The sequence below is a fragment of the Panicum hallii genome, chromosome 1 (assembly GCF_002211085.1).
Source record: "Panicum hallii strain FIL2 chromosome 1, PHallii_v3.1, whole genome shotgun sequence".
Taxonomy (NCBI): Eukaryota; Viridiplantae; Streptophyta; class Magnoliopsida; order Poales; family Poaceae; genus Panicum; species Panicum hallii.
In genome coordinates this window covers 4,527,569-4,554,526 of record NC_038042.1, presented here as the reverse complement: position 1 = coordinate 4,554,526, position 26,958 = coordinate 4,527,569, and the positions used below count along the sequence as shown (strand labels likewise).

Genomic DNA, 26,958 nt, shown 5'->3' with positions numbered 1-26,958 from the left:
GTTCGATCGATAATTAACCGTTTGATGAATAGATCACTGGAACGCATACGAATCAACCAACAGCCCAATTTATTTCAAGATCAAGCCAACAGATCAGAAGACCTCCTTTTGCAAACTAAAGTTTAGTGGCAATGTTAGGTTGCAACCCAAACAGACCACTATCTAGATTTGCCTAACAGGATCATTTATTTAGGCCATGGCTTCTTAAACTAATCATTTGGGCCATGTGCTTGACCAAATTTTATGCATCATTAATTTCCTGACATTACAATTGTTCGTGAACCGTAGATCATCATTGTGATCAGTTGTGTGTCAATATTCTGCGTTAAGTTGCGCGACCTCTATATATATAGCTGGCTATATATATGGAGTAGATGGGGGCACAAACATCACACTGCCAAACAAGCTAGTTTTTTTAAAGAGGCCAACGAACTAGTGAAGTATATAGATGCGCGCCCACACACATGAGATGTAAAAATAAAAGTCATGAACTGATATATCTGTACACATCTTGGTAATGTATTTTTGCTTATATCTCTATCTCTATCTCTATTTCTACTATTACTAAAGCAAGCAACGATTTCTTGGTCCGTCAATCGAAATCCTATTCGGAATCCGGGTGACCGTATGTTGAGTTAAGGATTCGAAACCATTTAGAATTAACGCTTGGTGAGTAAAATAGAAAAAGATCGAAGTCTTCGACCGACACGTACTATATTATTATAAAATACATATGGTGTATAATATATATACTTCACATGCTAATCAATATATTTATATGGCTTCCCGTAGCAACGCACAGACATATTTGCTAGTTATGTCGGATATATCCGTATCACAATTATTTAAATATATGTGAATTATTACTATATGTGCCAATTTTGAATGATTGGTCCGATCTAGCAGATGACCATATATAGAGCTTGCTTTGAATTTTTTAGATTAAGAAAAAAATCCGATCTTGAACAATCACAGATGACTGTCTATGACCAAGAGCTCGCTTTGAATGCAGGTTCCTTATCAGAAGCTTGCAAGAACAATACAAGTGCCATCAGTTTGGGTTTTCTAGCCCTGGAAACTTTTGTTCCAAATTAACGGGTCCTAGCTGCTAGCTAGCTCCTACTATAGATCAGGCTCAACATCAATCATCCTATTATAGTCATAATCTTTCTTTTTCAGGCTTACAGCTTGCGTACGCCCACAAGGACCGCAAATTGAATGTAACAGTGGCAGCTGCAGCATGCATCATGTTCACGACGATCTCCTCCTTTCTTCAAACATTTCTGATGGCATAATCATACAGCCAAAGTTTCCTCATAAGGTATAGTTTTCGGCTTTTGGCGACACCACACATGATTGCCGTCCTTATGCAAATATCTTTGGCAAAGAAAAAAAATGCTGCCTACACCTGAGTATAGAAAATTTTGCAGTTTTGTTAGTTAGAAGAAATTCTTATATGCTTGGAAGCATGTCGAGTAAGCCAATGTTACAATGGGTGCACGCACTTGATGAGAGATTGGACACCCTCTGCTCTGTAAGAACAAACCGTAATCTTGTTTTTTTTAATCCTGAGTGGGTAATTGGGTTTTGTTAAAGGTATTAATTGGGGTTTTACGGTCGAGGAAGGTAGACAGAATTAAAAGGGTAGTTGAACGATCAAATTGGCTTCTTCTACCTTTTTTTTTAAAAAAAAGACAGGCTGATGGGCCAGATCAACTCAAAAGAAGAAATGGGAGCCTACTCCACTCCTTGGTTGGGCCGTGCAACCGGCAACCGTGGCTAGCTCGGTGGCCCAACCGAAAACCCACCCCCTAACCCACGAACCGTCGGGTTCTCCACGTCCGCCGCGACCGGAACGGAACGGGCGAACGGCACGCCTCCAACGGGCAACGGCTACCCTTTCGCTGCCCCGCCCCGAGGCAGCCCCTCCCCTCCTCGGCGACACGACAGCCGCCGCCGCCGCGCCTGGGAGGAATCCAAGCGAACCACCCCCCGCCCCACGCCGTTCCCGGTTCGTTGTCGCCGCCCTTACAAGCGCGAGCAGCCTCCCGCCCCCCCTCTCCCACGATCTATCGAGGAATCATCGGTTGGGCGTCGCTTCGCCTTTCCACGGCCGGGGCTGGTCGATCTCCGCGTCGAGGAACCGGTTTCTCGCTGATTTCCGTGGAGCGGCCGGGGCGGCGGCGGATTAGATCGCCGAGGATTTCTCAGGGGGTCCGCTCAGCTCTATGCTGCCGCGATGCCGGCCACCAGCATCCGCTCGGCGTCCCCCGACTCCGCCGGCGACATCGGCGCCGCGCTCGCCCTCATGGACCTCGTCGGCGGCGGCGGCAGCGCGCTCGCCTGCGGCCGCCGCAGCAGCTTCTCCTACCGCCGCATCCCCGATCCCCCCCTCCGCCTCACCGTCCGCAAGCTCGACGGCTCCTTCTTCGGTACCCTCCGGATTAATCTCGCACCATCTATTTTTGAAATCTCTCTATATTTCCCCCCAAAAAAATTTATGATGAGATCTGACGTTTTACCACCGCCACTAACAGACGTGGAGATCGCGAGGTCGGCCGCGGTGTGGGAGCTGAAGGCGGCCATCGAGGAGCTTTTCTTCGCCCTCTTCGACGACACCGACAAGGCCATCTCTTGGTACGGCACGTTGCCCCCCAGCCTCTCCCTCCCATGACGTGATAGGACTTGTGATGGCCAGTATATATAATATAAATACTACCATGAACAATTGGACTGCGAAATGGTGCTTTTACGGTTATGGATTCAGATTTGCTGAGGTTGTTGGTTTCAATGCCATTTTCGTGCTGCCAACTTGACATCCAAGGACGCTGCTTGCTTGTTGTAGGCAGCACGTGTGGAGTCACTTCTGCTTATGCTTCAAGGACGAGAAACTGACGGATGACAAGGCAACATTGCGTGCATTTGGCATTAGGGATGGTGATAAGGTACTTGCACTTTCCTTCTCAGCCATAGGTTCTTGGATGATTTTTCCCTTTTAGTGCCGACTAATTCTGCTGTCTTGTGGGGTAAGCATGAATATTACATAGCCTGCTTCGTTTACCAAACAAAAAGTGGTACAATTACTAGTGCATAAACTAGAAATGGAACCAGCACAAGACATTTGCAGAAGCAATTGCATGTTTGGTTAAGCTTTATTGCGAACCACGATTCCCATATTCCCTTGCATGCGTAGAACAGTAACTCAAATACTCAATGTTCGGTTCCTTTTATTTTTTTGGTAGATGTTCAAGAACCGTGATATAGTGCAGAACTACACTGTACTACTTTTACGATCTCTTCTATTTCTTGATTGCCAAGGAAATTAAAAATGCCGTGACGATCTGCCATTTGTGCGCTTTGAATACCATAATCGAACCATTACTGTCAAGTCAGTCTGCTTGGATAATCAAGTATAGCACACGTTTCTAGTAGTATTTGTTTGCCCCTCTGAGGTATTGTTTAGTATTTTGTGACATTTGCTATGGCAAGGTTGACATCCCGCTTAATAAACCTCACTTTGTGATGCAGCATATCCTTAGGTTTCAGTGCCATGCCCTTTCTTATATTTTCTCCCTTCATGCAGCTTCATTTTACCCAGCATCTCTCTGTTGACGACAGCCCATGCAAGAGTCTTTCCAAAAACCAGAAGGCAGCATCTCACAGAAGGTATTTAGTATTCTAATGCCCTTGAAGGCCATGTGTCTGCTTCGTCACACATCTTCAATTTCCTGGAAGCCCAAAATTCTATATGCTGACAACTGCTAACATTGCAAATGTTGTAGGTCAACTACTTTGTTGGATGATTCCAGGCCAGGGAGTTTGTTGGATGATCTCAATGAAGATGAGGGTGTGAAGTTTACTTATAGCAGGTGTTCTACAAGTGTCTTTGAAGATCTTTCTATTCATGAGTACAATGAGGGGCGTGTGGAAGAAGAAAGTCATCGCAAGAAGGGAAGTTTATTTCGTGGTTGGTTCTCTTACTCTAAATTGATGAGGAGTAACAGGAGGACCCATGCAGAATACACTGTGCCACTATCTTGTGAGAAGAAAAATGCACGTCCGAAGTTTGGGAAGTGGTTCTCCTGGAAAAGATGAAGACCCAGTGCAGTTGAGGGCTAAATGGATGGTCTCTGTGGCATATGTGCTTCTATTCCACCGAAATGAAATTCTGGAATGGTGTTTCTGTCTATGTACACGCTCCTTCATACGGCCAGCCGAAAAAGCAGATGGCATGATTCCTTGCAAATCTTTGGAAAGACTAACTTAGTGATCCCAAAGTTTAATGTATATACGTGTATGATCTGAGTTATTGTTCCTTTATAAAAGAAATCAACGATCTTATTATATGGTGCAATGAAAGGATTCAACTATGTAGAACTGCTTGTTGCTTGAGACGCACTGATTTTGCATGTTCTGGGTTGGGCCTTAGAGTTAAATCTCTTGACCTTATTGTTTTTACAACCTCAAGTCATTATCTTGGTTTACATGTAACATTAAACAATTAGAACCCAGTACAACTAAGCTAAAAACAACAGAAACGTCAAGGGGAAATATCAACAAAACTTGTTCACCATATCAGAAGCTACATAGTATGAGCATCCCTTTGGAAAAGAACAAATAAAATAGCAGGAGAAGAAGTGTAGAAGAGTAAACTAGAAGAGAAATCCTTTGATTTATGATTACACTTTGAGGAAACTTGCTTGGTAGAGATCCGGCAGGGGCAGATCTCTACACAGACAGAAGCTAGCTACTAGTGGCCAGCGCCTCGTCGGCTGGGACCGGCCCTCGCGACGACGAACACCGGCAAGTTGGCCGTGGAGAACCCTCCGCTGCCGCGGCCACGGAAAGGCCTGGCGCCCTCCGCCGTGCTCAGAGCGTAGCCGCAGAGGAGCAGGAGCGCCACCGCAACCACCAGACGGACGGCCAGCCGAGACGGCCGGAAAGCCATCGTCGTCCTCGTCCTAGCTGCTGCTACCTCGACGACGACGGCGGTGATGACGACAGTATCCGAGTGGAATGCTGAGAAGGACGGAGATTATTGACGGAGCTTGCAGCTTGCAAATGGCGGGTATGATCTTTTGTGGGGTGCAAGCAGTTTACTTAATTCGAGGAGGAGGAAGAGGAAGACGAGGAGGCTTAAATGGTGAGGTCTGAGGCCATGGGGCGGGCCGTGCATGAGACGTGTGCGGCAAGGAGTTTGAACGTGGAGGGGAGTTGACAAACGGGAGGGGGCACGGAGAGGCGCGGAGGAAAATAAGCGGTCGATCGAGTAGGTTAGATCTCGTTAGGCTGCAACCACTCGCTGCTTTTGGGGTTGTGAACCAAATCTAGCTCGCTTTTCTTTGCCCCCTTGGGCTGCATCCACACGCCGGGTCGTCCTGAGGCCTTGACCCGGTCTGGACGGGCTTGTTCCTGTGTCTTGCTTGGAAAGAGGAACTGGTTCATCTGGTGATTAGTGCTTTGGATTAACTAAGGACAGATGTGATGGCCCACGACTTGATGTTTGATGGTTGGGAGAATAATGTTGCTGTGTACTCTGCTGTGCAGACTGCACTGCAGGGTGGAGGATCGGTACGCAGTAGTGTTGCGCCTCTACTGTCTGAAGAAGATGGAGCATGGAAAGTCATGCTGGGAGCAGGAGGAGCATGGCAACCTCATCCATCCTGTACGTATCAGTGCCCCGCATTTTTGCAATTTAAGTTATGGAGTGGTCAGTAGTCAGGTATACCGTGTTGATCCATGGATCGTCGGAGTCCAAACCTTGGCCGGGTAGCAAAGCGAAAGCGAGCATGCACCGAGCGAGGAGTCTACTTGTCGCATGGTCGGTAGCGTAACGCTGCGAGATTTTCCTGCAGCTGTGCTTTCTTTTCCTCAACTTTTCTTCTTTGAATGCTTTTGTGTGTTATCTGAATATTTCCTTCTGCACATCGTTCTTTCCGACGAGAAATTACAAGGAACGTTGAATGCCTAGTAGGGAATAAAAGCGTCAGGTGTTGTTAATTATTCCTCGCTCGCCCCCACCGATGGCCAGCTTCATGGTTCAGTTGGTCGGTCGTGCCAGTTTCGTTTATCCTATCACGATAGAATGTCTTTGAAAAATCGTGTTACCGGCCGGCCACCATTCATTCCTTTCTCTGGATAAGGAGAGATCCTTTGGATCGCATGGTAGTTAAGATCACACACCGGCCGGGCGAGGACCAAAAGCCTTCGGTCTTCATCGATCTTGGACACCAGCAAACGGTCAAGTACCTGCTGGTACGGCGGTGGTGACGAATCTGCCGTGTCAGGCCACGCAGGCCGGGCGTACAGTGCACTTTTACATATTCCTTTCTTAAGACCCTTCCTGTTTCCACTGCAACCGGTCGTCAAACTGCGAGGAACAATGCCGCCAGCTTTGTTTGCTATCGGCCGCACCATGCACACAATGACTTTGTTGCCGGCCGCGCGCTAGGGTACGGTATGATGGCTAACAAACTCTGAGGCTGAGCTCAATAGACTTGATGGGATTCTTAATTAATTAGTGTGATGGGGCATCTGTGTGTGGGGTCAGGTCAGCTTTCTGACCACCATGCATGAATCCCCGGGATCCCTCCCAACGGAGGGAGCGGCCACCGACAGACCAACGGCCCGGCACAAAGCATTCGGGTTCGCCGCCGAAAGGGGTCGGTCGCGCCGCACACGCACCCACCCCGCTGCATGCGCGTGTGACCTCGCCGCGCGCTAGCTCGGAGCTAGCGGTAGGCATGCGGCAGTGTCGTCGCCGCTGACCGGGGGGATTGGAGCGAGCGAGGAAGGTGCGCGCGCGCGCTGGCTGTTGCGCCGTGGCGACTGGCGATCGAGCGTCGTCATGGTTGGGGTTATTGGTGGCGGGCAGGCTTCTCCACTCCTTGGCATGCATGCTCCCAAGTCCAAACGCAACCTGAAAGCAAGGCGCTTGAACTTGAACCGACGGCGGCGGACATGGGCGTGCCTGATGATCTGCTTGGGCGCCGTCCGGCCGGCGCAAGCGGTAAGCCCACCTCAGGCAGGCATAAAAGGATGCCGCGTGTGCCTCCAAAAAAAAAAAGGAGGACGATCTCTTTATCCATTTGGGTTTCATTCACGCCGGTCTGGATCTGAAATTCTGCTTAAATCCGAGCCCGAGCAATTCAAAATGCTTTTTCCTCGCTCCTGACCCCTTTGTTCCCGGGCCGGATCCTTTTCTCGTACGGCCCAAATGACCAGCCGGCGGGGGGATAAATACCCTCCTGTTGTGTCCATGGGCCCATGGCCCATACTCCTCCATCTCCTGCGATACAGGATGGAGGGCCTCGTGGCTTTGGCCCAGCGCACGCCGTAGCTTTCGCCCGCCGGGATCGGCCATGGAAAGCCACTCGAGCTATATCTACGGGCATCACAGATCACACTCATAGCGCTGAGATCTTGCTTGGCCCGTTGGCCGGAACCGGACCTTGACCCTCGTTCGACCTCACCTACTGTTTGGGTTTTCAGATATTTACGTATTATTTAACGTGTTCTATTATAATATCCAGCTAGTTTTCCTATGGTTTTGTAGGAGTAAAGTGCACCGGCGTTTCCCTAAACTTGTTCCAAGATATCACATAGGTCTCTAATCTCTCAAAATGCATTTTTAGGTGTATAAAGTTGTCCCGCGGTGTCATGCAGGTTTCTAAACTCTCAAGATACTATTTTTAATTTAATATAAATATTGTTTTGCTGCTTTAAGTTAATAAAAAATTCTTTGGCTACTTTAAGTTTAATAAAATTGCTATTTTGATTTTTATTGAGAATGGGAACAAATTATCTTAATAATAAATTTATACAAAGCGCATGCAAAATATAAATAGTTAGTAGGAAATATTCAGGATTAGCATTGATATCTCCATGTTAAACGAGAAAACTATACTATCGACCGTTCATATCAAATGATTTAGATTAACCCATGATGTATGATTAATAAGCAGCTAATTCAGAATTAAAATGGTCTTAGTGGTAAGATTTCTAAATGAATCGGCTGAAAAATAGTTTAATAAACAGTCTATTTTGAATACAATTAATTATGGCAATTTTCAGGGATATGAAAATTCACCTTGAAAGTTTAGGGATACAAATGACAGATTGGGACAAGTTTGAGGATCTAAAGATGCATCTTGAGAGTTTAGAAATCCGAATAACACCTCTAGATAAGTTTAGGATTAAGAAAAATACAGTTTAAGAGTTTAGAGACCTTGATAACACCTCGAGATAAGTTCGAGGACCGTCCATATATTTTACTCCGTTTTGCAGCTACGTAGTACCTGGTGTTGAAATCTACGAGGTTGTACTTTGACTAACAACATTAATCTATTGTTGCCGATGTACCAAATTCATGAACTGCTGGCATAGTCGGTCATTGTAAAACAGTTGGTCCGTGCATTATCCTCCGATCCGAGCCCCAACGCGCGTCCATTCCAGACCTCATCATCAAGAGACCCCAACGACAAGCCCGCCCAATCTTCCAACATCTGCAGTGCCAGTATTCAACGACCCAGCGTAGGCATGCTCCCCAGTTGTCTTTGCTAGTGACAGATACATGTATACAAGTAATGGAGCCTAATTAGTATAAATCTTCCGATCGAGCCCCACATGGCAACTGAACCGGCCGGCAATCTGTACATGGCACACGCACACGACAAACTAAGGTGACCAATCGTTCCAGGCCAAGGTCGCCTCGGTAGAATATGAACCTAGCTACGATGGGAACACGAAGCAGGCATTGGTTTCTCCTCTTCTTCGTTCCAAATGCTAGCTCGGCAGCAAACAAGAGTTGGCGGTCGCCATCGTGCAGCAGCTCTAGCTAGCTAGGTTGCCGAACGATCGAATATCCTGCGGCGTGTTCGATCGGCTCGCTGGATCCAGAAGTCGCCATTGACCCGAGGTGAGGTGACGATAGATAGCAACGGCAGGATGTTTCGCTAGGTTGCTAGCTTGAGCCGCAACGAGGAAGAACATCGCGGCACGACGGAGCGAGCTGTGTGCGGCGCGCGGCGTGCCTTCCAGAAGCATAGATATATGGAAACTTGCTTGTAGGCGCCGTCGCCGTCGCCGTCGTCGCCGCGCGCGGCCGGAGCATCAGGTAGAGCCGCGCACGGAAGCGTCCGCCGGGGGGTCGTCTCGATCTCTCGGTAGCGGCCAAGCCGCGCTGCGTCACTGCTGGGCTCACCGCGAGGCGGACCCATGCGGCGGAACCGGCGATGCGATGCAAGAGGATCGATCGATCGCAGCCGCAACCGCAACCGCAAGGAAAGCCACCAGCGCAATCCCACAACTACAAGGTGAACGGCCGCCAGCGCCGGTGTCTAGCTAGTTGATGTGACTAACTGCGGTGCAACGTGCTTGTCGTGTGCCGGGATGGCATGGACATGGAGTATATTTATGGTACCCTTTTGGTGGATTCGTGTGACCATAATAAGAACCGTTGTTCTAGATTATTAGTTTCTAGAAGCTGCAGCTAGTGTTTGGAGCATCTTTGTTGAGTCGTTTTGAATATGACATATATTATTGAGCATTCGTTTTTCTTCCTTGAAAATCAGCACTTTTAGATTCAACTAGCCTATCAACCCGTGCTTCCGCACGGCCTAATTAGAATTAATATAGAAATAAGATGTATAGCTAATAATTATAATTATCTATCTCATACTTTTTATCTATTAAATATTGTAACGTATAATACTAATAAAGATACATACCTATCATTGTCTAGTTGTAATATGTTTAGTTAGTACCAATATTTTTCACTTTGTATCACATCTCCATATGTATTTGATATGCATTTAATTGAACCATCTGCTTACACTATGTGAACAATATAAAAATTGATATTCTTATATCTTCTCCCATATATGACACACAGCATGGATAGTATTTTTATATAAGCAATAACAAAATAAATATTGGTAATGATAGATGTAGTAATTTAGAATTTTATATTTGTGCACTAAGATTTTGTTATAATTATATAACTTAGATTCAGATTTAATAGTTACTTAACTTTTAATAATAGCATATTTAGATAATTTATATACAAACTTGGGGTTATTTGACATTATTTTTATAATGACATATGTGGGTAATTTGCATAAAGATTAGGAGGTTACTTTTTTTTATAATGGCAGAGGTAGATAATTTAGATACATGTTAGGGGTTACTTTAGCCTATTTTATAATGATAGAGGTGGATAATTTATTAGAAAAAAATAATAAATTCAATGGCTATTATGATCTGAGTTGTCGGATTGATTGCTAGATATTTCTGTTTTGTACGGGAATTTCTCTATTTTTTCAGAGTATTCACCTATGATCTTAGATGGCTTCACTTGGTGATTAGTAATAGTAAGATAACTTATAACAAAAGTAATCACGAGTAGAAATAATAATCTACCATGATTATATAGCAGTTAGGAATGTATCCCGAACTTGGTGACAAAATGTGGATCGGAAGACAAGAACGACAAATATTTTTGGAAAGGTCTATATATCAAAGTCAAAGATCAATTTTTACCTTGTGGGGCTTTTAAAATAAAAGATAGGTCCCAAACTAAATTCTAGAAAGACATTAAGGTAGGATTCCGACCCCTAATGAGCTATTCCCTAACCTCGACAATATTGTCATTAGTTACCGAGATACGGTGACAGAAACGATGGGTCATTCTCATACACCGCTGAATAGTTGTTTCAAAGAGTGTTATTAGGTAATAAGCTCATCGATTAGCACAATTTAATAGCTACAATTTTTTCATATTCATAAGAAAATTTTATTTAGACTTACATAGGTATGGTTAGTTGCTAGCTTGTTCCATGTATCAATACATATTAAGCCAGGATTTTTCTTTCTCTCATAAATCCATTTTTGGAAGCTGAAAATAAATTCCGCTTTTATGACGAAAGGCAATCTAGCAAAAAGGAATTGGATGGGAAATCAAAGTGTTGCTTATGTGATGCAATGAAATGATTAAGCATCTTTTCTTTGACTAATTAACATCATGTTAGGCCCATGTTCTTTCTTAATGATAACCAGAGGGGAGAGCATCCCTACCTGAATTGTATTCAAATAGTGTGGCAGACCACGGATCGACGGCCCTGTTTTTAGAAAAAACAAGACAAAACCCTACATCGCTCGGTTAATTTGGAAAAATTGGGCTAAAACCGCAACATGCTACCTGGCTAAACTAGGTCTCTAGCAACACCATGCCCAACATAAGGTGAATTTGTGGCCTGCCACAAATAATAGCACATCCTAGCACAAGAATTCAAATATGCCATAACCACCGATAAAAAACCACAACACACGCTGTCAGGCATCGAGTTTGGAAGCTGCAATCCTGCAAAATACTTGATGTGCGGAGGTGGGCACCTCCCTGCGCACCAGGTGCAATGCTCTCGCTGCACATCAGTCTTCACTTCTAGGCACCGACCAAGTGTAGGAAGGGAAGAACCACGGCGACGACGCCTCCAAGGAGGTGAACGGCGCTAAGGACATCGCCATCGTCGAGACCGGCTAGATTCCGACATGGCTTTCGCCAACGACTCCACCAACCATGTACCTCGTTGCTTGAGCCTCAGCGGCTCGCGTGATGTAGCGAGGCACACCACCATGGGCCATTGACGCGCCCAGCGAGGCACGTCGGCGTCGGACAGGAGCCCGACCAGCCAATGCAAATGTCGCTGAAGGAGCCCAGCATCGATCTGCGCGGAGGCGCATCCAAACCGGCGTGGAGCACCAGATCCAACCCCCATGTGCCAGATCCAGCCAGCAGGCCGACCTGCAGGGCCGGGATGGCACGCTGGCTGCCGGCAGCGCCGACCCGACCGTGGTGCCCCCGACCTTGCCGGCTCGGGTGGGGAGAGGGCAGATCCAGTCCGGCAAGATGTGGATCTGAACATAATCGAGCCATAGCACCGGCCGTTGGCGCCGGAGCCTCTCACCATGCTCGCCGTCAAGGGGGAAGGGAGACAGACAGTGGGAGGAAGGGAAAAGCTCGTGAGAGAGAGGTCCCGCCGCCGCCGTCCTTGAGCCCCGACGGGCTTCCGTGCGGAGTGCTTCCGTGCGGAGGCACTCCGGCGGCGACGAGATGGAGGGAGGGGGGCAGAGGGACTAGGAGCGGCGGCGGCGGTCCGCTCAGGTCGCTGGCTCGGGCCCCATACCGCATCATTTTAGGCCCATCTTGGTCAGTAGTTCATATATATTGCTATGGGGTTAACACCACTAGGAGTATTCGATTATGACACATTGCTAGGTGGTTGACTTCCTGGAATTGGAAGAAACAGAGAGGAGCAGAATATCTTGTGGCTGTAGCACGAAGCTCTTTATTGGACCATTCGATGTTGCCGTATTAATGATACTATTTTTAGAGAGAGGAAAAACATTATCCTTCCTTCTATGCATGCTATTTCAGGGAACATATATATTGGATGCGGTTCTAGGAAATGTTGCAGCGTGAGGAGGCAAGAGAGTTCTTTCATTCGACAAGCTTGAGACTGGAGGTCGTAGTCATAGACCTCTATGCCAAGAATGTTTGGCGAAAAATAATAGACTTTTGCTTTCTTTGATTGGTTGTTGGTTTTGTTCTGCATGCATGTTCCCATTTCTTCAGCTGATAAACTATGCAGATGATCAGTGAATTGTGAGACTGCTGTATCGAAACTAGTTTACTGGAGATGATCGTGTGAATTATGCAAAGCGTTCTGTGTCAAACAAGGTCTGTCCAATTGCCGTTGGTTCCTGGTCCCTGCTGCGCAAACCAGGTACTGCAGCGAATCAACCTCCTGTGTTGTCTTTTGTGCTAGCGTTTCTTCTTCGACTGAACAGAGAGAGGAGCCAACTTGGATCCCGCTAGCTTCGCGACACCCACAAGATAGCTTCCGATGCGAGCCGTCATCCATGATTGTAGATCACATGTCAGTCTCTGTCCGTGTGTGTAACATCCGTGGTCACCTCGGACGTCATCACACCCAGCAGGCCATCTTCTTCAGTTCTCCCGTATAAATGTACAAGAGCAGTAGCCTTTGTAATACTACGTTGCTAAGGAGTAAGGCTAAGGCCCAGCACGCAGAAAGTCATCGAGCAGCTCGGCGGAGGCGGCCGCCGGAGACCAAGAAGAGGCCGATCCGACCCTGAGAGCTCGCGGCCATGGGTGAGGAAGCGGCCGTGCCCCCCGCCGTGGCGGCAGCGGCGGCCGCGAGCGCCCCGGCGCACGTGCTCCTGATATGCTTCCCGGGGCAGGGCCACGTGAACCCCATGCTCCGCCTGGCGAAGCGCGTCGCGGCCAAGGGTCTCCTCGTGACCTTCTCCTCGGTGGCCAGCGTGGGCGCGAGGCTGGTGGCCGCCGCGGGGGTGTCGGCCGGCGGCGACGGCGTGCCCGTGGGCCGGGGCCGCGTCCGGTTCGAGTTCCTGGAGGACGGCGACCCCGGGCCGGACCTGGACGACCTCATGCGGCACCTGGAGACGGCCGGGCCCCCGGCGTTCGCGGCGCTGCTGCGGCGCCAGGCGGAGGAGGGGCGGCCCGTGGCGTGCGTGGTGGTGAACCCGTTCTTGCCGTGGGCGAGCGACGTGGCCGCCAGCGAGGGGATCCCGACGGCGGTGCTGTGGGTGCAGTCGTGCGCGGTGTTCTCGCTCTACTACCACCACGTGCACGGGCTGGTGGAGTTCCCGCCCGAGGACGACCCGGCGGCGCGGTTCCGGCTCCCGGGCCTGCCGGAGATGTCCGCCGCCGACGTGCCGTCGTTCCTGCTCCCGTCCAACCCGTTCAAGCTCCTCGCCGACGCGATCATCACGCAGTTCCGCACCATCGGGCGCGCGTCGTGGGTGCTGGTGAACTCGTTCGCGGAGCTGGAGGCGGACGTGGTGGCGGCGCTCCCCGGCGTGACGCCGCGCCCGCCGGAGCTCATCCCCGTGGGGCCCCTCATCGAGCTCCAGCAGGGGGAGGAGGACGACGCGGTGCGCGGGGACCTGATCAAGGCCGCGGACGACTGCGTGGAGTGGCTGGACGCGCAGCCGCCGCGGTCCGTGGTGTACGCGTCGGTGGGCAGCGTGGTGGTGCTGTCCCCCGGCGAGGTCGCGGAGATGGCGCACGGGCTGGCGTCCACGGGGCGGCCGTTCCTGTGGGTGGTGCGGCCGGACACGCAGCCGCACCTGCCCGCGGGGTTCCTGGACTCCGTGTCCGGGCGCGGCGCGGTGGTGCCGTGGAGCCCGCAGGACCGCGTGCTGGCGCACCCGTCGACGGCGTGCTTCCTCACGCACTGCGGGTGGAACTCGACGCTGGAGACGGTGGCGGCGGGGGTGCCCGTGGTGGCGTTCCCGCAGTGGGGTGACCAGTGCACGGACGCGAGGTTCCTGGTGGAGGAGCTCGGGATGGGCGTGCGGCTGCGGGCCGCGCCGGCGGGGCTGCGGCGGGAGGCCGTGCGGGACGCCGTGGAGGCCGCCGTGGCGGGGCCCCGCGCGGGGGAGATGCTGGCGAGCGCCAGGCGGTGGAGCGCCGCGGCCAGGGCCGCCGTGGCGCCAGGCGGGTCCTCGGACGCCCACGTCCAGGCGTTCGTGGACGAGGTGGCGCGGCGAGCGTGTGGCGGCGGAGCGGCTAAGGCCCGGGCCCAGGCGCAGGCGCAGCAGCCTCCTCCAGCCGTCGTCGCAGAGGCCTAGCTGAGCTGAGCCTGAGCCGCAGCTCGCGTCGAGACCTGATCTCGGAGAGAGGGTGCTAGTGCTAGCTAGGGTGGTAAACCGTAAACCACGCGTGGCGGTAAAAGATGAACAGTAAATAATCGCGTGGCTACCGCGAATCTCATTTCGTTTTCACGGTTTGTTCAATTCGATTCCGACCAGATTTTGTGTGCTCTATCTAATTCTACCGCGGTGGCAACTTGCATTGCCAATCTTGTTGCGTCTCGTGGTGTCCGGCCGGGTGTTGATGGAAGGTTCGGGGGCGGCGACGCGTGTGCTGCGGGGCGAGCTGCCGCGCCAGCCAAACGAGAGCCTGGAAGTTTTTGTTGGAAGTGAGGGTACGGTCGGCTGGTCGAGGTGTGCCCGCCCACGGACGTCAGGAGGGGGCCTGCAGGAACGTACAGGGCACGTATGGGTCGACGGCGATGTGGGCGGCGCGGGCACAAGTGGCGCGGCGCGGTGGGTTTCCGGGCGGCTGAGTCACGCGCCGGCGGGGATGGGTCGTGTCAGGCGGCCACTCAAGTCTCGACGCATGCATGTGATTTGACGACGGTGGAGGTAGCTAGCTAGAACAGGGTCTGTCGTCGTCGCCGGGCCAACTCAGGGCCAGGGAGGCGCCGAGGTGGCCGCTCGTGGGCCGCGGGGGCGTCGCCGACGAGGGCGAACGACAGCCGCCGCCGCGCCGGCCGAGAGGACACGGGATGGAGCTGATCGAGGGCCGCGCCTCGACCGTTCCATATATACCCAAACCCGAATGTCGCGACGTCGCGCCTGTCCCCAGGCCACGAGCGGCGGCGCACGCACCCAGGGCTCCGGGAATGTGCCGGCCACGGAGGATCCGATCGAGGTGGGCGCCCGGCGCCGCCGTGCGGCGGCGACCCCTGCCCTGGCTCGCGCCGTCGTTCTCAAGCTAGGGTACGGTACCTGCAGGACCAATCATCCGCGAGCGTTCACTATATGTCGGCGAAAGACAGGCCGGAGCATGTGCTTCCGTCCTGATCCCTGAAAGGGTCAGAGGTGCACGCTCTCGTGTCGAGGCACGTACTCGATCTCTCCCAGCTGCTGTTCCTCGTGGCTCGGGGAACCCTGTGGAGAGGAATCGGCTTGGCGGCCGGGCCCTCGTGTCATACCGGCCTTCGCGGTGGCGGGGCCGCTGAAGCCGGCGGCTGCCGCCGGTCCACCACGCGTCGCCGGCCACGTGCACTGCTAACAGCGAGCTATATAAATTTTGCGTGATCTCATGTCGTTGTCATGGTGCCCACCGGCGCGGGCCGAATGGACTATGGTGCCCGTCACGAACCACGCTCAACAGAACCTACGTCTGCGGTAATTTGTTAGTCTAATATTTAAAAAATACTGAAATAGCTATTTTCGTCCATCAGCTATTTTGAAGTGCTCAATTTCATTCCAAAATTATTAAAATAATCATTTATCCTTGAACATTTCTTTTGGATTCAACTGCATCCCTCATCCTATGTGGCACGCTGCGCTCTATATATTGTACCGTGTTAGCTCTAGCTTGTTGAGTTGTCTGATTTTATGCGGATTACTGATTTTATGCGGATTACCTGTTTTTAAAAGGTTGGAATATCTAGAAGAGTAGTCTTAAGTCTTAACAGCTCGAGGGTCCAAAAGCATCTTGGGGAAAACACAAAGTAATGGGAAGCGCCCAAAAGATATGTTTCATTTGCAACACTATATCTTGGTGCTCACGTGCTAATAAATGAAATTCGAAAGGACTATAACCCCACAACTCCAACCAAAGTTCACCTAAAACTTTTCAATTCATCGTGGTATGCTGGGCTGATATGGCGCGACAATGTGACATGTCACGTAGTTAATGAATGAAACTGAGCCTTAATCAATAGTTGAAAACAGTTATTTTGCCTTTAAATATAGAGCGAGCATGGAGGGGGCACACATGCACTGCACGCCGTTATAGCTACAAGGACCAGCCCCAACGGGCTGTGGCCAAGCCACAGGATACAAGCTACTCCCTCTATTTTTAAATTGTAGATTGTTTTGGTTAATCTAGATTATAGGTTAATTCGGAGGAAGTGAACTTATAGATTAATTTACTATTTTATAAAAAATATATATATTAATATTAATACTATTTTGTATAAATTTAATTAAACTTTGAAAATTTTCGAGAAGTGAGAGTTGCATTATTTTGAGGATGGAGAGAGTATCTCCAGCCCCTTCCCAAAATGTTGCGAATTCAAACGCTGCTCTCGGTCATGCCCTACATATAGATGGCTAAACGGGCCGTGTCAAATGAGCCGCATGGGAAACGGCACTAAAAAACACGGCACTAACATGGCCCAACACGGTCCATTTAGGGCCCGTGCCAGCCCGGCACGGTCATCACGTGTCGTGCGTGGGCCGAAAGCCTGGCACGTAGTGCCAGCATGAGTACGGCACAGTTAATGGGCTGGCACGGCATGGCACGGCGTGCCATGGCACGGTTAATGAGCTACAGCCGGCCCAACCCGCAACCTCTCCATGCTTCTCTCCTTCCCGCACGCGCGCCTCCCACCCTCCTCTCCCCGACCGTCGGCAGATCCCTCCTCGCCACTACCCCCGCCGGCCGCCGCCCTCCTCCCTTCTTTCTTTCGCATCGTCGCACGCGGCTCTCCGACCGTGCACCCGCACCGCTCGCGACCTCACCTCCCCAAGCTCCGACAGATCCATGGCCGTCTTCTCCGGTCTCCTTTGCCTCGCCGACGGCCTCCTCTCGCCTCTCACCGTCGCTCCCAGCCTTCCTGCGCCCTTCGTCACTGCCACTTGCTGCCCCCCATCCCCTGCCTTCTACGTTACTCGAGCTGGGGCTATTTTGAATGAAAATCAGGTGGGGATCCCCCTCTCTTCCGAGAGTCTTAAAATAATTGAGAACGGAGAGAGTACTATATTAATTTTATTATAAATTAAAATTGTATTCAATTTTAATCAGATTTTAGAAAAAATACACTAAAATCTATGACACGCTGGAAAGACACGCTCTCCAAAGTACAGTAGAACGTACATGCGGTCCTAGTATATGATGATATCTCTCAGCTGCTGATGATTCGCTGTCGCTCGATGTCCCTGTGAAAAGATCGACTTCTCATGAGGTAGCAACCGCTGCTGATCCTTGACTGCCCAATCCAAAAGATGCGCATGCTACCCGCTGCCCTCTCCCCGAAACAAAACACACTGCTCGGCCGCGCGGCCCCCAGCGTCACCAGGCGAGGTAACGCCAAGGTCTCACCACGTCAGGGATGACGTACCAATCCGGATTCGATAAAGTTCAGACGGCCGCGCACCACAGCTTGTCAATGTTCTTCTAGTAGTTTGTTGGTACGATCGAAAGACACGCGCCATTACCAGTCGTTAAATCCCAAAAGCGCTACTGTTACGACGACCACATCGAGCTCGACGGCACCCTTCCAGATGGGTGACAACAACGTGGCACGGCTTTGTCTTTTGTGCTTCCTTTCTTGAAACTTTGGAGGTGTCATCAGCTCAACCTGCCCTGCCCATCATAAATCAAACTTTAGTGTGGTCGTCATCGATCATAACTTGACCGGACACATCTTGCTTGTCCTCCTAAACATTTCTCCCAAAGGCCCCTTCTTCCCCTGCCTTCGTTGGAAATACAGCTACCAACCTGCCCCGATATCATGACCCAGGTAGGCAACACGACTATCATGGTCCGTTGTGTCTGTTTCGAGCAATGGGCCCGCGGGATGCATTGAGCCTCAGACCAACCGTAATAAGAACGTGACATCCGTGCATACGACTATAACTAGCGCATCATATGGAAAAAAGAGTCCATAAAAAATGTCCAAGTAAAGAATGAGGCACGAGGCTAATTCAGTTCGAGTCGTCAAGGTGGAGACCAAAACAACTCAAGTTCGAGTCTACCTCCGTCTAGGAGCAGCACGCACTAAAAATAACGTCCATACCGCATATGGAGTCCGTTTTAGACGTTCTTTATACGGATAGAAGAAGAATTTCATAGAGCTTCCAATGGAACCGTTCCACTTCAAAATTCCATCTGAGTTAATAGGAATCGTCAAAATAAATGGACATCCAGAATCTGTAAGGGTGCTGTGCCGCCGTCTTTTGGGCCGTTGGCCCGTGTATCGTGTTGAAGCCCATAGGAGCACATCCAGGAGTCATCCACGATCTAACCCGCAACCCTCATATATTCGGTAGCCACCGCCTCATTAGGGTTTAGGTTTTATTTAGTTCTAGTTTTTTTATCGAGAAACAGATCTTTTTTATTATAACTGTGATGTCGAATCCTTTTGCTGTAAATCAGGGCTCCGCTCTTATTCTACACCACTGTGGTGATTGGTCCTTTTATAATCAGAGATTGAACCCCATCTTGCTCTTTCCTTCATATACATCTGCAATTTTAGATTACGAGTTTACCCTTTCTTACTTATGTTCTTCGATTTGCTTGCAGGGAAAACCTTCTTGACGAGGTCAATCAAGTTGTGCTTGGTTGATAACCAATAGAGCAGCGGTGTAACGATTGCAGTGGTTCGAATCATGACTGATTAGAAGCCCGGATCGCCAACGTTGTGACTCCACCAATTGAATTTACCATACTATCCTATTGAAAGATCGGGCCAGTGCTGCATCAAGGGGTATTAGGATTCAAATTAACCGTGAGGTATACCTTCGTGTTCTCCTTTAGATTCATCTCGTTTTCATTACTTACAGTCCACAAAAAGCTAAAAAAATTTACACTTTCCGCTATCCTATCACCTGTTTTAATGTTTCAGCCTTTACAATTTCGTTTCAGATTCGCTTTGTTGAGTTTGTGTCTGTGGTCGAGTCGTTGTTGCTGGTTTAGCGTGTTCGTGGTCGTAGTTTAATCTCCTGTCAATGTTTTTGTTTCCACCGCTATCCCATCCACCTTTACCTAGTAACAAGTTGGACTCTCACGTTACTTAACTTATCCCCGCTACCCGCTTTGTGTGAACTCTCGCTACGCAAGTCCTAAATAGGTTGCAATCCGTCGTGTGTTTTTCGCCTTGCATCGCAGCCTTTCTTATTTTCATCTGGCGATACCTATTGCTCCATACACCAGAGACGCTTTGTCCTAAGTTGTTCGCTTGCTGAGACGCTTTGGTCAGCTGTATTTCTGTGTTGGAGGATAGGGACGCTTTGCCCTAGCCACGCCGACGTGTTCTGCCTTATTTTTTCCCTCCAAAAAATCCTGATTCGGAGGCCTTTCCTTAAAACAGGCATAATTTTTCGCTCGTAACTCGGATTGGGGCAAACTTTTTTTAAATTTTGTGAAATTTAATTTTGCATCTGTTTTTCCCCAGCATTGCCGAGTTCGCCACTCACAGATTTGCGAAATTCGCTTTCAATATGGGAGATCTCAAGCTCCAAAGTTGTTGCACGTTTTTCACACGTGTCTAATTTTCTGCAGACCACATCTTAGCTGTGTACATGCTGAAACTTTTTGTGCTTCCATCCCGTGCGTTCCTGTTCAGAGAAAAATATAAAAAAGTTGAAAAATAAAAAGTTGCAAAAAACAACGACAGGAGAAAAAATCAGGAAAATAGAGAAAAATAATTGCATGAGTTGCTGGTGGCTTATTCTTTTGAGTTCTGTCCATCGTTCTTTGTTCTAACTTATTGTGCTACACCTATCCATCGTTCTTTGCTCTAACTTTGCTCTAACTTGTTGTGCTACACCTAGCGATATATTAGCCAGCAACGGTGACCGTACTTTGGATACTTATTGAACTTTGCTAATCTGCTTTCGATACTTGTTGTCTCCTTGCTACCATATTGTGCCTACCCCAAGCTATACATATATTTCTATCAGTAGAGATTGATCTTGCAACCGTTATACTCAAGCTTGATAACAAATTGTACCGTCCTGTTGGCTTCGGTAAGAATACTTGTAAAATGGTGATAAGCCATTTGAGATATTGCAGTCCACTTATCCATCTCCAAATCCCAGTAGTTACTAGTTGAGAGGATAATATTTTTTGTGTTGTCTTTTGCTGCCTTTTAACAATGACAGGTTGTTCTATCCACCAAGTTATGATGTCATAGGTGCTGATGAGTACATTGAGTGGGAAATCGCAATAGGTAAAATATTTGCTAATCGTTTTATATGTGCAAGGAGGAAGCTTCAGAATGCAACTAATTTATTGCGAGATTCTGCTTCAATTTGGTGGGAGACGTTAGGTCCATTAGATAAACCTCAAACTTGGAATGATATAAAAAATTTTATGAGAGAAATTTTTTTAATCCACCTCATGTATTGAATTCTAATGATAAGATGCATCATCTAGATGATCAATCTATTGTTATTTCTCTTGCTATGGCTAACCTTTGCAGGATACTGTGCAAAAGCGAGAGCATGACATGAAAGAAAATGAAGTGCTTACAACCTCATGTGAAAATTTAGAACCATCTTTTCATACTGCATATGTTACTACTGCTGAAAATGAGAGCAAATATGATGCCCATGGTGCTACACTCACGGAAGGTAAGACTTCTCTTGATATGCTGAATTATACTTTTATAGAGCAACTGGTAGTGGAACCTAGCCTTGATCTCTCATTGTCGCATGATGACTTCATCCATATTTCTTGTGATAAAGATGATTTGTGTGATAATACTTTTGCTATACATGTTTTAAAACCACTTGCGGTGAAATTACACATGTTATTTATATTGCTAGCGCAAATGATTAGCACAAACTGTTGTCTTCTTTAAATACTTTGGGTGATGTTTCCTATTTTCTAAATTGTTTGGAAGATAGACTTGTTTAATATGCTGATTTGCCATAGTTTTATAGGCACACATATCATACTATTGGCAAATATAATAACAAAGGACAGTATATGATACATCGAGTTTATATTTGTGGAAATATTAAGTTTTTTTTGTTGTGCAAAATTGTGATCGATGAAAGAGCTGCCATACTACTAAAATTGTCATCCCTTATTCTTCTAGTTTTGTTTTAAAAAATCTATTTTTACATTATCTTACTAATCTTTTGCAGTATAGAGTTGGCATCCATCATGTGCATTCTGATTCAGGAGCCTACATGCGTGCTGGAATTTTTATACGAGACGACACATTAGAAACTTGGAAATATGGTCAGATTCCTCCTTACAATTATTTCGGTTCCCTTTATTTTTGCAACCTTGTTCTTCTTTATATTGTGCAGGATCAGTTTAGAACACACTCAACGCTGAGGATGGCTTTTCGTCAAGAAAAGGTGGATGATGAGGATACGACTCCTATGCATATGACCATGATTGGCGCATCACATGGAAAAGGAATCCATCAAAGGTGTCCAAGTAAACAAGGAGGCAAAGGCTAATTCTGTTCGGGTCATTAAGGTAGATGCTCAAAACAACTCAAGTTCGAATCCACCTTAGAGTTCAAGACTAGCAACGCCCAGATCGTATATAAAGTCCGTTTGGGACGTTCTTTATATGGATGGAAAAAGAATTTCATAGAATTTCCAATAACACCAGTCCCACATTAAAATTTCATCTAAGTCAATAGGAATCATCGAAACAAGTGAATATCCAGAATCTATAAGGGTGCTGCGCCATCATCTTTTGGACCGTTGGCCCATGTATCATGTTAAAACCTATAAGAGCGCATCCAGAGGTCATCCATGACCTAACCCTCATATATTCAGTAGCTACCGTCTTATCAGGGTTCGGATTTTGTTTAAGAAACGAATCTCTTTTATCGTAACCGTGACGTCGAGTTCTTTTGCTGTGAATTAGGACTTCATTCTTATTCTACACCACTGTAGCGTTTAGTCCTTCTGTGATCAGAGCTTAAACCCTATTTTATTCTTTGTTTTGTATATATCTGCAATTTTAGATTGCGAGTTTACTTTTCTTGCTAGTGTTTTTCAATTTCCTTGCAGGGAAAGTTTTCTTAGCGAGATCAATTAAATTGTATTTAGTTGATAATCAATGAAGCAGCGGTATATAACGGCTGCAGGAGTTCGAATAGCATCGGTGAACAAAGATCTCTGTTCTTCCCCGAGTTCTTTCTGTTCTTGCTGATTTCTTCCCCAAATCTCTCCAGTTCTACTATCTATCCTTCTCATCTATCCAGCTCCGTAACAATCGGTATTCAGAGCCTCTACCCCCAAACTAACCCTAAAAAATTTCATCCAGAGCTGCTGAATTTGGGGGGAAAAATTCCTCCAAGTTGTATCGATTTCGTGCCGTCTTGGTTGGCTGATCCCGTGCTCATCGATGTCGTGCGGATTTGCTGCTGGGAGTGCTATGGCTCCATCTGCCTCCACCGCCGTCGACCAGGAGTCTACCGCCATCGACGCCCTCTCGAAGAGGATAGATGTGTTGTTACGGAAGATGCAGGAGGCGCTTGCAAGGATGAGTACCATCCCCAAGCCCGTCGCGTCTGCGACACGGTCGTCGGCATCCCCAACTCCACCTGCTGCACCGACCTCCTAATCCTCAAGCACGGCATCGGTGCCCTCCAGTCCGACCTCGGCGCTGGTTGCCGCCACCGGTGCGTCGGTTCCTTCACCTACAACCACTGCTGCCACGACGGCAAGCGTTGTCGGCACCAACGCGCGCTCACCCACGACTCCACTGACGGCTCCTTCGCCAACGAGCCGTTTCAGGAAGGCCTACAACCCCCTTTGCTGGTGCTCAGAAGGTGTTCGACGAAATGCCTTGCAAGCCTGCAGCAAGCGTTCTTCACGTCACAGTGGCTCAGAACACAGCAGACAAGGACGACTACATGCAGGGCTTTCTGCGCATCCGAGACCACCGCATCGACAAGGGGTAGGTGAAGCGGCTCAAACACCTCAAGCGGAAGCTTGCGGTGCCCTCGGCTCCGACAACAACGCCGACCGCACCTGATGCTGCTCCGATCATTAGGCTGGCCGCACCACCAACGGCACCAGCACCCACCCACGTTCAGGCTTCACCTAGTGCAAAGGATGGCATCCCAAGCGTCACACCGACATCCACACCAGCACCGGCTGCTCCGGGTGTAGAGGATCAGATTCTGACCAACTCGCCTACAAGGTGTTCGACGCAACGCCACAGCCACGATGTCGCCCCAGCTTTGTGCTCAGCCATCGGCCCACTTGATGTCCACAAGGGTTATTCCTCATGGCACATCAACAAGGGCTACTCATTTGAGCGTAGCCAGATCAGGTACATCACCAACGCCATGCTTCAATACTCAATGGGTGCTGTTCTGCCTTGCCTGGCTACAACGGTTCATGATGCCCAGAAGGTGTTTGAGGAAATGATTGCTTCTAATCCAGTAAAGCTATATCCATCTCCTAATACTTTTGTTGACAAAGGACCATGGCAATCTATTCTCAATGTTGAGCATGTTGGCATCCTGCCAAAACCCCCATGGTCATTATTCTGTCTAGAAAATGATAATTACAAGGCATGGAGTTCAGGCCAGCACCAATTCAATAAGTTTAGTTTGCAGCACCCATTGGAAGGAATACTTGTGATTGATTCTCTCCATCAATTCAACAAATCCCTTGTTTCACAGCATGGCTTGGAAGAATTATTGTTGCATTGTGTGCATTGTTCTTTCATGAAGCTAATGGCAAGCTTAACAGTAAAAAATCTCTGTTGGAGGTCTGATACGATGACAACATGCCTTTGGCGAGCTGGCCTCACTTGCTACTCAGATTCTATTGTGAAGTTCGCTTCGTCTAGATATCTGCAAATTAATGGCTTGGACCACAGAAATGATGTTGATAAGTTTCAGCTTGATGTCAAGATTCCTGTTACATGTCATTCATATTATTTGGAGTTGCTTACTGTGGTTGAAATAAAATTCAATTCACAGCCTTCAGTTACCCACTGTCAAACTGAAGAGCAACAACTTGATTACAAAGCATACAAATTAAGTGAAGTGAAATGGTCAAGTGCAGCTCGTATAAGGAAGCCTAGTAAACTCAGTCATCTAGTTGGCTACACTAGGAAGGCACCTTTGGTCTTATTTACTTCTTCAGTTTCTTTTACTTGGAGAAATTTTGGCCACTTTGCCTGGTGGTGTTCGAATGTTCAAAATAAGAACAAGTGGTTAAGTACTGAAGCTGATTGGCCAGCTCATGATTGTTACCTCATATTAAAGTTCAGGGTGCTGTTCCAGTCACATGTTGCAGTTGTTCAGTGGCCTCAGCTACCTTCATCTCTACAGCAGAACAATGGTGTTAGGTTATGGGCTTGCATTGTTGAGATATTTCAGTTGAGTATACTTATTCAGATGGAGATCAAGTGTGCCAACAATATGCTCTTGTTCAGTCAGTTAGTTCTGCTATAGTTCTGATCACTATTCAGGGTTGGAGCAGCCATTGTGCTGATATTTTTCTTTTGAAAAAGTATGGTTTGCAATTGCAGCAGTTTGGAAATTCCTCGGCTAGTATTACTACTACATGCTGGTGCTATGATTGTTACAGAAGGGGATCAAATTTGACAGTAGCATGCTTTGGTCATTTCAGTTGTTTGTTGTGGCTGTTGGTCAAATGAGATCTGATGATGCTACCACGTTACTGCTCCATGCTAGTAGATCAGTTTGGAGGCTCCTTAGGATTAACCCTCAGGGTTCTAATGCTGTTGCTAATGGGTTGGTTGAGGTAATGCAGTTGACAGTATTTTTTTGGACAAGACAAGAAAGAAATGTGGCAATCAGCACAGGGCAGATGAGTTTTGACAACCATTTTTTATCAATTCTGTGTGAACCACCAACTCTGGAGTTCATATTTAGAGAACATAGTTGTGAGCGTTCAAGATTTTCTGGAGGAAGGAATATTGTCATGAACTTAATCCAGGACAGCTTGAGGGCAAGATGTGGCTTAAGGGGGAGAGAATGTCATGACCCAGGTAGGCAATAGGACTATCATGGGCCGTCGTGTCTGTTTCAGCCATGGGCCGGTAGGATGTATTGGGCCTGAGGCCAACCATGTACTACATAGACCTGTGTACTCGCCTGAATAGGCCATCGATGAAGAAAGATTATTGAAACCTCTGAATTCCTCTCTGTTCTTCCTCGAGTTCTTCCTGTTCTCGCTGATTTTTTCCCCAAATCTCTCCAATTCTGGTATCCTATCCTTCTCGGCTATCCAGGTCGGTAACACCCAACCTGTAACTACACCGTAGCAATGGTTAGGCCAATGCTTTACGTATTAGTCTTCTCGTGTTGATCTCTCTTCCCACCAATATTCTACTGTAAACATGTGTCTGTGCTCAGAAAGTCTGCAAATGATCACATGTCTATAGTATCTGTCCATGTTCAGATATGATAGCTTGTGGTGAGAATTTCTGAATGGCCTGATACTGTAAGCACCTGTCGGCCTGCAAGGGATTCGAGTCGACTCCTTTGTGAATTCGCCCCGCCCCTCAATTTGAGCAATGGACCGAAGCGGACCAACTGCCTCCACATGCAAATCCAACTCGCCACCGCCTGGCAGATCTGGCTGCCAGCTGACTTCCCGTCGTGGGCAGCAGGCCAGCAGCCAGCCTGCAACGTACATACGGTGCAGCGCGCGGTATCACCAGCGACGCAACTACGCAAGCATAGCACTAGCACACAGCAGCGTGAGAGGGTCGGCCCTCGGCTACCCGCGTGTCTTGGCGGGGCAGCGGTGCCATCGGAGCAGCACACCACCAAGTCGTCATGCCTCAGTGCAGAGAGATGGCGGCCGGAGATGGAGCAGACGAGCGGAGAGATGGCGCTAGGGCTTACCGCTTTCAGCTGGGGATGGATGGCACTGGGCTTCGCGATTGCGGCCGGGAGGACCGCGGCGGCGGCCGGCCGTCGGCGAGCGGGCAGGGAGGAGGGGCCAACAATAAATCAGAGCCGTTTCTGCGAAATACCCGGATCTCGACCAAATAGGGGCTATTTGTAAATTACCAGGGTCTTAGATGAAAATAATCGGATTGCGATTACTAATCGCGATCCAAAATAGGGGTCTCTGTGAAAACAGTAGGGGTATATATGAAAATATAAATATTTGGATCGACATGGCGCTCCGGCAGCCTCGCCGGGCCGGCGGCGGCGTCCGCTAGCCACTTCGCCACGCATCCCTCTATCGCCGTCCGTCAAATCCACGCGTCCAGCAGCTACCTCCTACCCCCCGCGAGCCCCGGCGGCCGTAGAAGCGCGGTCCGACGTGAGAGGGAGGCGGAGATGCGCCCCTCCGGCCGCGGAGGCTCGGCTCCTCACCGGCAAAGGGATGGTATGCGAATGTTTCCGTGTTTGTGCTGCTACTTAT

General features: G+C 48.6%; 2 protein-coding genes across 2 annotated transcripts; both read left to right on the top strand.

Annotated features, from left to right (window-relative positions):
- The first annotated feature begins 1,862 nt into the window (after positions 1-1,862).
- On the top strand, positions 1,863-4,350 carry LOC112900481. Its single transcript, XM_025969345.1, has 5 exons — positions 1,863-2,432; positions 2,538-2,637; positions 2,846-2,945; positions 3,584-3,666; positions 3,783-4,350. Exons 1-5 carry the CDS (start codon positions 2,240-2,242, stop codon positions 4,093-4,095), a joined length of 789 nt encoding a protein of 262 aa, XP_025825130.1. The 5' UTR covers positions 1,863-2,239; the 3' UTR covers positions 4,096-4,350.
- An 8,681-nt stretch (positions 4,351-13,031) lies between these two features.
- Positions 13,032-14,868, top strand: LOC112873763 (gallate 1-beta-glucosyltransferase-like). The gene has a single exon (XM_025936813.1). It carries the CDS (start codon positions 13,168-13,170, stop codon positions 14,671-14,673), a length of 1,506 nt encoding a protein of 501 aa, XP_025792598.1. The 5' UTR covers positions 13,032-13,167; the 3' UTR covers positions 14,674-14,868.
- The last annotated feature ends 12,090 nt before the right edge of the window (positions 14,869-26,958 follow it).